Genomic DNA, 13,668 nt, shown 5'->3' with positions numbered 1-13,668 from the left:
GTGGGTTTTTTTTTTTTTTTTTTTCTCCTTTCTTTCTTATATATCATGGCATCAGAAAGAAAAAAAGAAAGAAATGAAAGTGATACTAAGATCTGTAAGGATGCTAATTTCCTTAGTTTTAYCTAATATATTAGGGCTTTTTTTTCCCCCCTCTCAGTTTATAATCTATCATGAAATTTAAGCCRAACTGCAATTAAAATCATATTCAGTTCTTGCTGACATACCTAATCAAAACGAGAACCCTTTAGAGGCTTCACAGTTAGAGTCATAATATTTTCATGACTGACTTGTGCAACTTTTTCTTGCTTCATGTAACTTTATCCTTCAATAAACTTTAAATAGGAATCTAGTTCCAAGTTAGATGACACTTGAGTTTGAAAGTACTGAAAATCTCATGTGTTTTAAAGCGTGCATACAAATTTCTCAAACTGTTTTTGTAATTGAAAAAATAAATTATTTCTGTCATACTTTCCTGCATTCTTAAAGTTTTGAAGACAGAAGGCATTTCATTTTCTTCAGAAACCTTGAGTTAAAGGCATTAATTGGAAATGCTCTCTCCTCTATGAAGCCTTTAACCATTGAAATAGCACAGTAAGTAACACTGTTGTTCATTTGTTTTTTAATACATTGCAGCTTTTAGAAGATCTGTGTTGGCATTTTTATTAACAGACATRTTCATAACTTCAGTCTTTCAATTTGTGTTTATTTGAAGACATCATTATTTAAAACCTGCCAGCTTTTTCCCCACTACACACCCCTTCACTTGTTAGGGATGTACTGTAATAGCCAAATTGGGCATTTTTTGTGAAAACTTTGCATCTTCATATAGGCAGATGTTATATCTTCGCTGGAGTTGACAGTCCCACTCTATCTCCTCGTAACATCATGGGGTAGCAAATTCTACATGGCAGCTTTCAGCTCACTTCCTTCTAGCTTTAACCATCTTTTTTTTTTTTTTTTTCCTTCCCCTCCACATGGAAAAGGGCATGTGAAGAAAGTTTGAATAGTTCTTGCTACAGGAGATCTCCACTAAATGCATTTTCAGAAACATCTGRCAGATGACACCTATTTACTTTAAAGCAAAGGTAGCTGAAAACTTTTTCTTAGCCAGATATTACTGTTGATTTGCTTGTACCCACCTTTTCCTACATGGAAGGTAACAATCTTTTTTTATCCTTTTGTCCTTTATTTAGGAGTCATTGCTAACCTATTTGTAAAGGCCTTTTCTTCTAACAGTAAGATTTCAGCTTCCTTGGTATAAGAAATTCAAGAAGCCCACTCCCAAAATGCCTGAAGCTATGGTGAGCCAAAGTACTTACCTAAGAAATGGAAAATTACGGTAGTCTTTGGGATGAGAATAAACACTCATTTGTATATCACAAGAACAGTTAATGCAAAAAACACAAAAAACAAAAAACAAAAACAAAAAAATAACTTACCATTAAGCTGCATATTTGTCATGAGAGTTAAGCTGTGAAGCACCAGGCACCATGTCCGGAGTAAGGTATTAGGATACCATGCCAGAACTGATAGAAAACTAGTTACAGAAGCTGTCAAGAAAAAACATGTTTTGCCCAAGCATTAATCTTTGGAGTGTTACAGTCAAAATAGGAAGTTTACAGTGATATTTACTTTGTTTTTACAATTATTGGCCCAGGAAATTAGGAAAAGAAACCTTCAACAGCACTTCAGAGGAAATGACCTGAAGAGTTTTCTGCAATGTCCAAATCCTGCCATCTCAGAAAAAAAATGATGCAAATAAATTGTTATATGAGCAAAGTCCCTTCTAAGTACGCCTTTGTATTAGATTAGCAGACTGAAGCCAAAAAGCAAAAGTCTTCCTCATTTGCCTTCTTTGATAATAATAATAGTCTGATGTCTGTTTATAGGAGAATAAATTTAYCAGAGAGGGGCATCCAAAGGCAGTCTGCCTGAGACTAAGCAGCATATTTAAGAAACCTTTTCTTGGAAATAAAGAACGATGAATTACAAACCACCAATTTTACAGTTTAAGTAATGAAAACATATTCAAGGAACTGCCTCAAGTACATACCAGCTTCAACGTTAAGAAAATAAAATTCCAAGAGGACTTGAATAAGAGCACAGAAATCATTCTACTATTGATCTTAACAAGAATACTATTAAACCAGAAGAGAGAATTTTCAAAAATCTTATCTTGCACCTCCTGCAAATTAGTTTTCCAAATTTCATATATTTACCTTGGTTCAAAGAAATTACAGGTATTCGATTAGCATTATAGAGGAAAATATCAGTGCCATTATCTTTACTACCAGAGGAACTGGAATTCAGGCTTAATGTGAGCCATAACTGTAAAAGGGATTCAAGCTGAAAAACAGAAGAGGGAAGGAAAAAAATAGACACTATTAGGTCAAATGCAAGTGTTTTCCCAGAACCTAAAACTGAGAAAAGTTTCTCCTCTGCCTGTTTTCATTTTAAAAAGCTTTAACRACTTTTTCAGCTGTTACTATTTCCACTTGCAGCAATCAAAGACACACGCTACAGGGTATGAAGTTTCTGATAAACAGAACATTCACGTCAAGCTCAGCATAATTTGCAAATGCTTTTCCTGTGTTCTAGTAATGCATCATTGCATTTCTTTTCAGCTAGTTCAAATTCTCTTATATAAAGTTGCTTTCCTTTTCCAATTTCTGTTTAAAAAAAAAAGACAGTTTGCTCAGAAACAACTACACCATCACCTTACTGCTTTAACTTAAGCAGTTGCATTTGAGCTTTTGGAATGCCTCAGTGACTGTAATGATTAACAGTCTTCCAACATTACGCATATTCACAGAAGCTGATTTTAGAGAGTAGTAATATCAAAGCATTTGAAAGTTCCTAGGTCTCTACCTGAACGTGATGAACTTGGAGCATGGAAAAGAGTTTGTTGAAGCAGGCACTCAGCATAGGTATGGACGACAACTGCACGATCAGCTGCGCGTTCTGGTTTGCGGCATGTAGCCCCCTCAGCAATGAGTCATCTGTTCCACTGGGAGACTGGGTTACTAGAAAAAAATGGACCAAACCAAAACACAAAATCCCCCACGTATAGATTATTTTGTGGAAGTTTATAAAAGTAAAATCATAGTTATTTACTTACATTTTATATTTATGGCAAAATAAATACATTTTATAATGTATCAAAACATCTTCAACAGACCGTTCAGTTCTGTTGCACTATTGATTACTATATTCTTAAAGGCACACCGATATCAGACATCTCCATCTTTTCATAAACTGTTTGGAAAGTGAGCCCATGGACACACATTTTCACCCTTCTCACAGAACACACATTTCTGGTCTAGTCTTTCCAACACTGCAGTTGGACAATCTTTTTTAACCATTAAAATAAAGCTAGCAGAGTCAACGACAAGCTTCTTTATTCTGGAGAATAAAGTCTAAAGATATCGTTAAAACCCCTCATCACCAGTAACCACCAGAAATATTTCTGAAGCTCAGCCTCACAATCAAGTTGTAGTAAAATACACTTTTTGGAAGCTATTGCTGGCAGCTGAAAAAAAATAGTACAAATTGCAAAGTATCATGGTAATTAATGTGAAGAAAATGATTTGACAACAAGTAGTTACATGTAGGAGATGTGTTTGTTAATGCCTGTAGGATGGAATCAGCCTCCAGGGTGGACATCATTTTCAGCATCAGCTCAGCCTGCTGTTCAAGTCCAACTTCTAGACGTGCATCTAAAGCTATACAAAGCAGCAAASAGGATAAAATTGAATTATAGCACAGAGATATATTTATTTGCTCATAATTTCTTTTGAAAATAATATAGATATACTGTCCATACTATACTAAACAAAACCCCATTAATCTCAATATGGCTAATAGGAAGATTCACTTGTGTGTAACAGAAACAAAACACAGACACTTTGAACATAAGATTCTTGTAGGCTTGAAATATATAATAAAATACTAAATTTAATATTGCATTTTTCTTGAAACACACATACAGATACTTTTTTCTAGGTCACTTAAATGTTACATGTCTGAAATACACATGTTTAAGCCTTTTTCCCCCCAAAAAAAGACTAATAACTCTCAATCAAGGATTAAAAGCTRTTTCTCACACAAAGAATGTGGCAAGAGGCCTGTCTCCCCAACTCAACAACACTCTCCAAACTTTACATGTGCCACTTAGTTCCTTAACATAGAGGTAACTGAAGTATCAGCCAGTAAGAGCTTCCAAACTCTGTAATAACCTATAAAACAGGAATGTTTTAAAACTGTGTATGTGTGTGTGGGGGTGGTTCAAAAGCATTAGAAAAGGAAAAAGAAATCTGCTATCTTAGACTCAATCTTAAAAATAAACCTCACGTAACAATTTCCTGCTTATCACAGGACTGTGGCATATATAAAATGCAATTCTTTCCATTTAATGCCACAGAGGTGGTAAACATTGATTTGATAACACTGGTGTGYGGACTGCAGCACCATAAAAAAAGATACCCTGAAACAGAGCTCTACTGCACTGCTCACCTTGGGAGACTGATACGCTCACAGTTTGAGATCCATTCTTCTCTGTTGCTACTGGTGGTTTTGCAACAGGAATTCCAACTCCTCCAATGTAAGGGTTGTAATTGTAGGTACCATAATCAGCACCCCAGTAATCATACCAGGTGCTGCTTATAGGCTTAAAAAACAAACACAAAAACAAAAATAAGCAATAACAAAACATTGAGCAACTTTTCAGGCTGCCTAATAAAAGAATACAATTTGACTAACAGAACACATGGTAGCTACAAAAATTAAAACAAGAACACTGGATCCAACAGCTTTAGAAAATTGTTTCCGTTTTTGCTTCCTTTTGGTTGATGTATAATCTACTGATGGCTTAGTGATTTTCAAAATCTGGCAACTTATTTATACATTTTTATCATAGTATGAATTTGGAAGTGGAGTGTTACACATATATTTTGAGAAGTTGCTCATGAAAACAGAATACTACATTACTAATGTCATTGTACTATTAAAGTATCTTGGGGCCTCAGTGAGGCTCAGGGACTTGGGTAATGGACTTCGCAAAAGACAGCTGAGTAATTTCTGCTCTTTCACRATCTTGTGCATAAAACCTTTACCTAAAACTGGAAGTGGGTCTATTGATATAGAATATCACTAGTTAAATTTGAAAATAAAAAGGTTTCACACATAAAGGTTATCCTTAAAAATTATGTGCACTTTACCTTGAAGACTTTGGCTGCAAGGGGATCTTTTTCCAAATCAATATCCAAAGGATCAATATCAACTTCCATGAGGTCTTGCAGTAATTCCAGGTCAATGTCTTTATCTTTTTCCAAAGATGAAAGAGGTGGAGCACCTTTGAATGATTAAAACAGCTTTAATACTGCCAAGTATAAATTATAAAACAGAGTTAATATCATGTACTTATTTGGTAATGAAATCTTTTATTATTTACAGCTCTTCGAAAAAAGTTAATTAATGTTATTATATTTGCCTTCTTGAAACTTCTAAAAAAGTTTGAAAAAATTTAAATCAGAAAACCATTCCATTTTAATGACAGCATGTAAACTACATTGAAAGACTGCTTATAGTTTGTCCATGTTCTCAGAAACAAATTAACGWAAAGCAAAATCAAATACAATTCTACTTTTAACATGTATTCAGTTGGTAAAGCACAAGTAGTACTAAAGCAAGCTTTTATTAAAGCTTTTATTGAAATGAAATTGAAACAAGCTTTCCAAACAAACATTTCTTCCATGTACAGGTATTAGGATTATTAAATACTGTGCTTACATTATTATTCTAAATCAGTAAGTTGCCCCTCACTGTAACAATATTGGTTCCTGAATTAGTATCATGTTAGAACTAAACCTAAATTCTATGCTTGCTTGTCAAGAGAACTCAATGAAACAACTGAAGTACAAGCTGTTGTCAAGCTGAGTCCGCTTTGGCAAATACTAGATGAAAAACAAACAGAAAACTTGTCATTCTGATGACTGAAACATTATTAATTGACCAGTCTGTATTACTTATTTTCAAATTTAAAAAATAAGTGATAAAACACCAGAACTCCAGCTATGCACAATACATAGAACAATGTGCATATGATAATGGAATCCTTAAAAAAAAAAAAGGAGTCCTCTAAGAGTCCTCACCTTACTAAGTGTGTGCATGTCTATGCATAAAAACCTTTTCCATCTATACATAAAAACCTTTTCCATCATATACACTGTTAAAAAAGGTCTGAAAATGATTTAAGCATATAAACATTATTTCAGAGTAACAAAACAGTAACTTCCAATTTGAAATACACTACAGATGAAAATTTTTACCTGTGATGTCATGTGTCAAAGGCTCATCTATGGTCTCCACTAATTGAACTGTTGGTTGCTGGAGAGAATCATCAGAATCCCCAGCTGAAGCTCCWGTATCTTCGCCCAAAGCACTTTCTTCCATAACTTCAGCTGCAATAGGGGCCAACAACTCTCCTACATTAAGCAGATAACTCCATTACCAGCTCAGACTATATTCTGTTTTCAAATCAATGCCCCAGGGTCTGGGCCAATTGCCTGTTTTMCTTTGTGCAACTAGTCTTTAAAAGATACTTCTTCAAAGGAAGGAGCTCTGAGTAAATTCTAGATAAACAAGGTCTATTGTATTATTACAGAGCTAGAATACTCTTAACTTTCACATGCATGCATTGCTAATTCAGTCTTCACTGATAATCAAAGAACTTTCTTACCAGCTTAATCAGATCATTGGACTTACGCATAATCATRAAAAATAAGTTTCTACTTTACTACACACTGGGAAAAATACAAACTTCAAACAAACCTGCTAAAATATCCTGCAGCATGCAAGTCAGAGAATACTGAGCCCATGCTCCTCCCCAAGAGATGTCTCCTCTGTTAAAGTCAGTCCCAACCAGAAGCAACAAGAGTCTTTCCAGCTGAGTTTCATTCACAATCTCACACAAATGTATTGTTGGCCTTGTAGCATTTGCAATTCTAGCAAGTACCTAGAAAAAAAAAAAGTAGAAATATAAATTATATYGAGTTCTTCTCCAACAATCACTTCAAGTAGAGAGACTAAACGGTGTTACATTACCAAAAAAAGGAAAAAAAAAAAACCCACAAGATATCCAAGCATCAGCTTTCCTGAAAAGCGGCAAACTGTAGTCCCACATTTCATCTATGAAATTCACCTCTCTGCTTTATTGCTGGGGACTTTTCACTGTCCATCAGTAACTTATTTCATGGTCCATCATCTCTGGCACTTCACTCTCTCTTCTCACATTGTTTAGTTACATGTGTCCTTTTTTAAAAATGCCTTACTAACCTTAGGAATGTTTTTAGAGAAACCTAATGCTACAAGAATACTTTGTACTTTCCTGCAGCCTTCAAAAACTGGGCAGTTTTGGAATGAAAAATGTAACTGGGGCACTACTCCATTTCTTACATTTCAGAGTTGAATCAACATTGTTAGAATTGACCATCCCTATTAAGGTCATGGATCACCCTCATGCAAAAATACATAGCACTTATCTATTTTGAGATATTGGTTCCAAGATTCTTCTTGATAAAGAGCGATGGRCAAAAATGTATCAGTTAAGAATACTGAGCAGGATTATTAACAACAGCCATCAAAAATGATGGAGCTGGGCAGAACTTCGAGTCTCTTCAGCACCATTCCTTGTCTACATGCAATATTTAACCCGTGTGGTCATAGTACTTTTGGATATTTTATAATCTTGACACTTTTTCTTGCTGTGATARTAACAACCTAACTTTTGTCAGGTCATCTATAAATTGGAGTTCAGGCTCAACAATTATCTGCAGAGATCTCCAATTTGAAAACAGAAGAGTTCACAGCGGTGGGATTTGCTGAAAGGTTGAAAAGGGTTTCATTTTGAACCACGGTAAAGGTTTCTATGGAAAAAAAAAGCTGGAAATCAGATTTGATTTTTACTTACCCAGCCAACCTCATCCTCCCCTTAGATTCCCCAAGAAAGAAAGGTGTGAGCTATAAAATCTCCTTTCATTGTTTTTCCTTTAAAGTTTCTTGAGCTTTTTCAGTACRAAATTCATTCTGCAACCTCCAGCCTGTTACTTGGTATTCTGACTAAATCTTTGCTTTTCACCTTACAGAAGGTCTAAATTCCTGCATGCTTTATGTTGTAAAAGACAGGAGGAGATAAAAACTACAGTTTTGGTTCTTAAGTCTTTTTTCTTGAGGATGAAGATGGGAGAAACAAGCCAGAATCTGAAATCTGCATTCAGAAAAACCTCTCTAATAGCATTTAGACTTCAAAATTCCACTTTAGTTTTCTCATTTACTTTAAGGCTAAATTGGCTTTTTGAAAACAAAAATCCAAAGAATTTACTAATGTTAGTAATATTAGTACAAACATCCTTACATGAGAACCTTCTGAAAACCTACTTTTTTCTAGACTATTTTGAAACCATGATATCATTACAAATTACCAAAGAGCTGACAAATCAGAAAATGTAGTATCACTAAAAGTCACTGAAAATGCTAATGCTCCCACATAAGCAACAATCAGCCAGAAAGCTGTTTTGATGTGGTCTCTATTGCAAGCAGAGATGCTTCCCATTTTGTTTACCTTACAAACAAACAGAAGTAAATCTGCATGACAAGTGAAGTCCATAGACAAGAGAAACAGTGCCAACTTCTGCACTACAGAAATACAACGTTCATGTGCCAGCGTAAACGGAAGTGGTTCGATATCTGGAGTTTCTTTTGCTGCTGATACTTCTGTATCTAAGGTAGAACGAGGCCATTCTGCAGTCCGTCGTAAGCGTATTAGGTCCTTGAAGTGCTGTAAAAATGATTAAATTAATGGTTACACAGAGGAAAAAAAGAAGCACTGGACCCTGCTCTAGTGAAAATGCGAGGCTACAACAATAGCCACAAACCTTTCAAAAGGAGAGTAGAGTCTAGGAACACATGAGAGTTTGGAATAGAATTAATTTTTTTACTGGAATAAATTTGGTTTAGCATGGCATGGCAAGTGACAGCGTCATAACCAAAGTTATTCTGTTCCTCTAAACAAATGCCAATAAAGCCTTTGTCTGTCAAAATATATAAAAAGTATGCACATTTTAGGATTTTATTCATATTTCCAGACCCACATATAGAGTGAGGTATACCTCATCTCAGCACTTTCTCAAATCAAAGTCTGCAAGCAAAAGTTCTTTTATACCCTTAGGCAGACAACTTCAAGTCAAATTTAATCTTCAGAATCATTACTATATGCCACAGTAATTGATACTCTAGAGCTATAATTCTTAATGCTTACAAAGCATAAAGTGGTCATCAGCCACTGCAAACTGAGCTGTTCTGAAATCCCAAGCTCTGAGCTACCACCTTCTACACATACAGCCTACAAATCCAGTGGGGAAAAGTAAGTGCTTTCAAACCTCTACCCCAAGGGCACTCATTTAGCAGTTCAGTTCATTGGATCAATTACACAGTTAGTCTAAGATTAGATAACATAAATGTCCCTCACTTAAGTACTGGACACTTAAGTAGACATCTCAAAAAGAGCTATTTACCAAGACAAGTGTTTCAGCTTTTTCCTAAAAGCAACAAATGTTTTAAGTTACTCACTGCTTATAACAACAGAAAGGGATTAGTAGGTGAAGTAGTAAAATCTGTAGGAAATGCAATTTATCAAGTGTACAGTAAAACCATGGCTAGCAGGTAAGATGTTTTAAGTGGAAGACTCTAGCTTAACATGCTTTTCTCAACGCAACACGGCTGCTGTGAAGTGAAATCTGTGTAGCTTAACTTGACAGCATATTTCAGCCCGTGAGTCATTAAAAGATGTTTTAAGAGGGGCACTGATAAAAAACCATTGCAATAGAGCAGAAGAAAGGAAAGAATAGCTCATGACAAGCAGAGTTAGTGTAAACATAGGGCTTACAAAATATGCTGTGTTTAACCCTTTGGGGAATGGCGAATTCATTGCAAGGTGGTGTAAAATTTCTGTTAAGAATGCCCTGAAGATCCAATATTCTACAGTCTGCTTCTGCAGTCCTACTTCCAGTCCCCCTGACAGACAGCATTACTTCTGGAATCACACAGTAAATATTCAAAGGGATACTCAAATCTGATAGCTAAAAGGAATTACATTGTTATGTGTTCCCTGCAAAGTCCATGGTGCCATCTCCAGTGATCCCTAAATCTCAAACTCTTGTTTCATAACCAAAAACATGCTTCTATCAGCATATCCACCCTCAGCATATCTGGGACTTACTACGTAAGTATCTCGTACGACTACTATGAGATGTCATAATTTATGTGATGTGTGTTCTTTAGAAAGCCATGTGTTCTTTAGAMGCTCCTGAGAAAGCTCAGAAAGTATTTTCAGAAGTAGCATTTACTGATCTGGCRAGAGAGCCTTCTATGATAACCTATTTGTGGCTCCCCAGATAGGTCAGCCTCCAGAAGAATTTCATGCACAGAACTCGGCTATCTAAAATACTATTTCACACTTTTTATCTGTATATGTTACCTAAAAGTTTACATATATGACTCTCATTCCCAAACAAACTGGATTGCTAGTGATTTTGGCTAGGATCAAGTCTAAAGTCTTTGTAGAAGATGATCTATTTTTCCCCAGTGCAAGACATTTCCAAATTGTGGCTGTATTCAGCAAACAAAATATCCTTGATAACAGCCRAGATGAAACACTTTTTAAAAATAAGATCAACCTAAGACAAAAGTGACTTTGCAGGAACAGGTGTTTTCACACAAAGGGCAAAAAGTCAGTTAGAGTTTCAGAGCATCATACCTTTGAAGTAGCCTGCTTTAGTTTTGCCTGTTCTACTAAAAGTTTATATGATGATCCTTTGTTGCTTTGAATTTTCTCTTTTTCCATCTGTTCCACCAAAGCCTTCTGCTTTGCTTTTAATAAGTTAAGTTGCTAAAAGAAAATGTTAATAGGAAAACATGAAAATTTAAGCAATAAGATGTTAAAAGGATAAGTGTTTATACATGTAAGTAATCTTCAGTTCAAACTGCATCTTGAACTTTTCTAATATAGCTTATAAACAACTTTTACAGAGGGACCACTGGTAGACCCAAAATGGATGATGTTTAAAAAAAAAAAAAAATAAAAATAAAATAAAAACCACCAGAATTTTAAAACAAATTCGGAACATAATGAGACCAGGGTCATAAAACCAGTATGGTAATAATTTTTTATTTCTAAATAGTATCTTAAGAATTATAAACTGTTAAATTTCTGTACTCTGTGTGCACAGAGATTGTTCTACACAATCTCTGAGCCGGGACTCAAATCTACTCCAATTTATCTAGAAAACACATTATCAAATATGGGCTTCAGAGAGCAACAGTACATTCCATGATTTGTTCTTSCAGCAGATCCCATGCCCCACAGTTTGAGGCAAATGTCAAAAAAGAGAGGTGGCCTTTAGCTACAGAGCCAGACCTATGGCAAAAGCAAGATTATGAAGAGTCCCAAGGCCAAAGCTGTTTTTTCTCCAAAAAATCAGATATAAAGTGTCTTCTGTGAAAACAGCAAGTATTATGCTGAAAGTCACCTGTTTATGATGAACAAGCTGTTTTCTGATCTTTCTGGAATATAGTCTGTCTAGGCTACTGTTGCCTTTAGTAGATCTGCTCAAACTCTGAGTGTGAAGGCTGTTATTAATAAAACTCCACTGGTTTCCTGATGAAAATAGAGAAAAAAAGTAGATATTAATTCATCCTAAGTCTCACCTAACTTTTGAGAAAATAAATATATTTACAATTTAATAACAGTTAAAATCTATATACACTAAACACTGAAGAAATGAGCAAAATAATTCCGTTAGTGTCATGTAACTGTCAKGACTAATGGTTATACTCTTTAAGAATTTTAAAAAGCAGTGGCATTATCCATTTACATTCTTCTAATGATATAAGGGTGAGACTGCCCTAGCTAAAATTACCTCAGCAGCCTCCATAATGGGAAAGCTTTCAGATTTTCATTTTTAGGTAAGCTATTTGAAGAAAAGTTGATCCACTAAAGTATTAACAACAAAAAAATCAGACTTAAAGATAGTCTCTCAAGTCCTAATAACAGCATATAGTATTTTAGAAAATAAAGTCAAGYTCTTAATCTATCACTTGAAAAAAAGAGAAAAATCGATACAAGTGTTTAAACAAACACACACAAACCTATCTACCTATATCATGTTTCTGAGTGAAACAGAAGACAGAGAAGCAGGCATCTGAGTGCAAATGAAGTGATCAAAACACCTATTCCTAAAATCCAATTTTAAATTAATTTAAAATACTATATTTTAAATATATTTCAACTGCTCTAAAAATCTATACTCACAAAACAAAGTTTTGATATGTAACTAAAAACAAACAGTACATACCTGTTAGAAATCGTTCCCTCTCTTTTCCATTCAAAGGCTTCTTGGCTGTGGCTGCTTCATCTTCAACAGTAGCTACRTAATCCAGCAGTCTGGATACCAGCATTACAACCCAGCTGATCATGGGAATGTCTAATACTCCTTAAAAAGAAATAGACTTGAATGCCTTAATAAAGTTTTGAAGCCATAGCAAGATACTTTAAAAAAAAAATCAAAGAAAGGCATTATATGAAACACTGAAAAATACTTAGTTGGCCGCAAAGATTCAGATTTATGTTTCGGATTTTTTGTTTTGTTTTCCACCCGAAAGTACTTTTTTTTTTTCATTCCCACTCATGAATGTGGGAGGAAATTGAATATTTGCTGTGGAATTAAAGTGTGAAAACAGAAGTCACAATTTTAGTCAGATGGAGAGGAAGGCAAAAACTTCCACTCTATTGCTAAGGCTAGAAATTAAGTGGCAATTAAAAAAAAAAAGATCTAAAAGGGTAAGACTAAACTCCCTTGATGCAAACACAGAATGACAGATGCCTGCATTAAAGCATATAAATTAGATGATTCAAACTCCACAGTGTGAAATTCCTCCATCAACCAAGGCTCTAATGAGAGCTGCATAAAATCCCAGCAGTAATAAGACACTTAGATCCTTGCATCCATCTAGTTTCATTTTTATCCTTTTTTAGTCTACTTTGAGGCAGTCATCTTAATCAAATACAGGACAGCCAAGACTGAATACAGACTAGATGGAACATGCTGGTGGCAATAATAACTAGCTGTTGCTTATTTCAGCCTCGTGCATTAAATGCATATATGTCTGTACAGGCAGAGCGCAAAAAAACCCCCCATAATTATACATATAATTATACATCTGGCAAGATAAAACTTTGTGTGTGTGAGTAAACCTAGATGTATAGCTCTCAAGTGAGATAATTCAATAATGAGCAGAAATCTACAATTAATGACCACGTGATCACTGTCACAAAACAAACTGCATACTTTTACATAATATCAATAAAGCAAAGTTATTAATACTACAGGTTACACATAGATTTTCACAGATRTGCATACTAGTGAGCCATGTCTAACTATATGACTGTTTCCACTRATCCCAAAAAAAGCTTTAGTGAACTTCAATTACCATTATTTGTGGATCAAACAAGAAAGCCAAGCCAGAGAAATTGCTTGTCCAAAGTCATGTCCAGTTCTYGGAAGCCTAAGCAATAGGACCTATGCCCTGAGTTTTTGCTCTAGTAGCTAAGGATAT

At 35.0% G+C, this 13,668-nt stretch overlaps 1 protein-coding gene across 1 annotated transcript in view; it reads right to left on the bottom strand.

The window, feature by feature from the left end:
- The window catches only part of BIRC6 (baculoviral IAP repeat containing 6), a 144,276-nt gene that overhangs the window by 83,309 nt on the left and 47,299 nt on the right, over positions 1–13,668 (bottom strand). Inside the window, exons 31-42 of the mRNA XM_026051196.1 lie at positions 12,408–12,545; positions 11,559–11,710; positions 10,811–10,942; positions 8,618–8,833; positions 6,829–7,012; positions 6,327–6,482; positions 5,217–5,350; positions 4,513–4,666; positions 3,606–3,722; positions 2,869–3,023; positions 2,220–2,346; positions 1,440–1,550 (exon numbers count right to left, since the gene is read on the bottom strand). Coding sequence (XP_025906981.1) covers positions 1,440–1,550; positions 2,220–2,346; positions 2,869–3,023; positions 3,606–3,722; positions 4,513–4,666; positions 5,217–5,350; positions 6,327–6,482; positions 6,829–7,012; positions 8,618–8,833; positions 10,811–10,942; positions 11,559–11,710; positions 12,408–12,545 — 1,776 coding nt within the window. The remainder of the gene's footprint in view (positions 1–1,439; positions 1,551–2,219; positions 2,347–2,868; positions 3,024–3,605; positions 3,723–4,512; positions 4,667–5,216; positions 5,351–6,326; positions 6,483–6,828; positions 7,013–8,617; positions 8,834–10,810; positions 10,943–11,558; positions 11,711–12,407; positions 12,546–13,668) is intronic.

Source organism: Nothoprocta perdicaria, unplaced genomic scaffold, assembly GCF_003342845.1.
Source record: "Nothoprocta perdicaria isolate Ctin4 unplaced genomic scaffold, notPer1 scaffold_73, whole genome shotgun sequence".
Classification (NCBI taxonomy): Eukaryota; Metazoa; Chordata; class Aves; order Tinamiformes; family Tinamidae; genus Nothoprocta; species Nothoprocta perdicaria.
The sequence above is the reverse complement of the archived record's forward strand: the minus strand, read 5'-3'. Positions and strand labels throughout refer to the sequence as shown.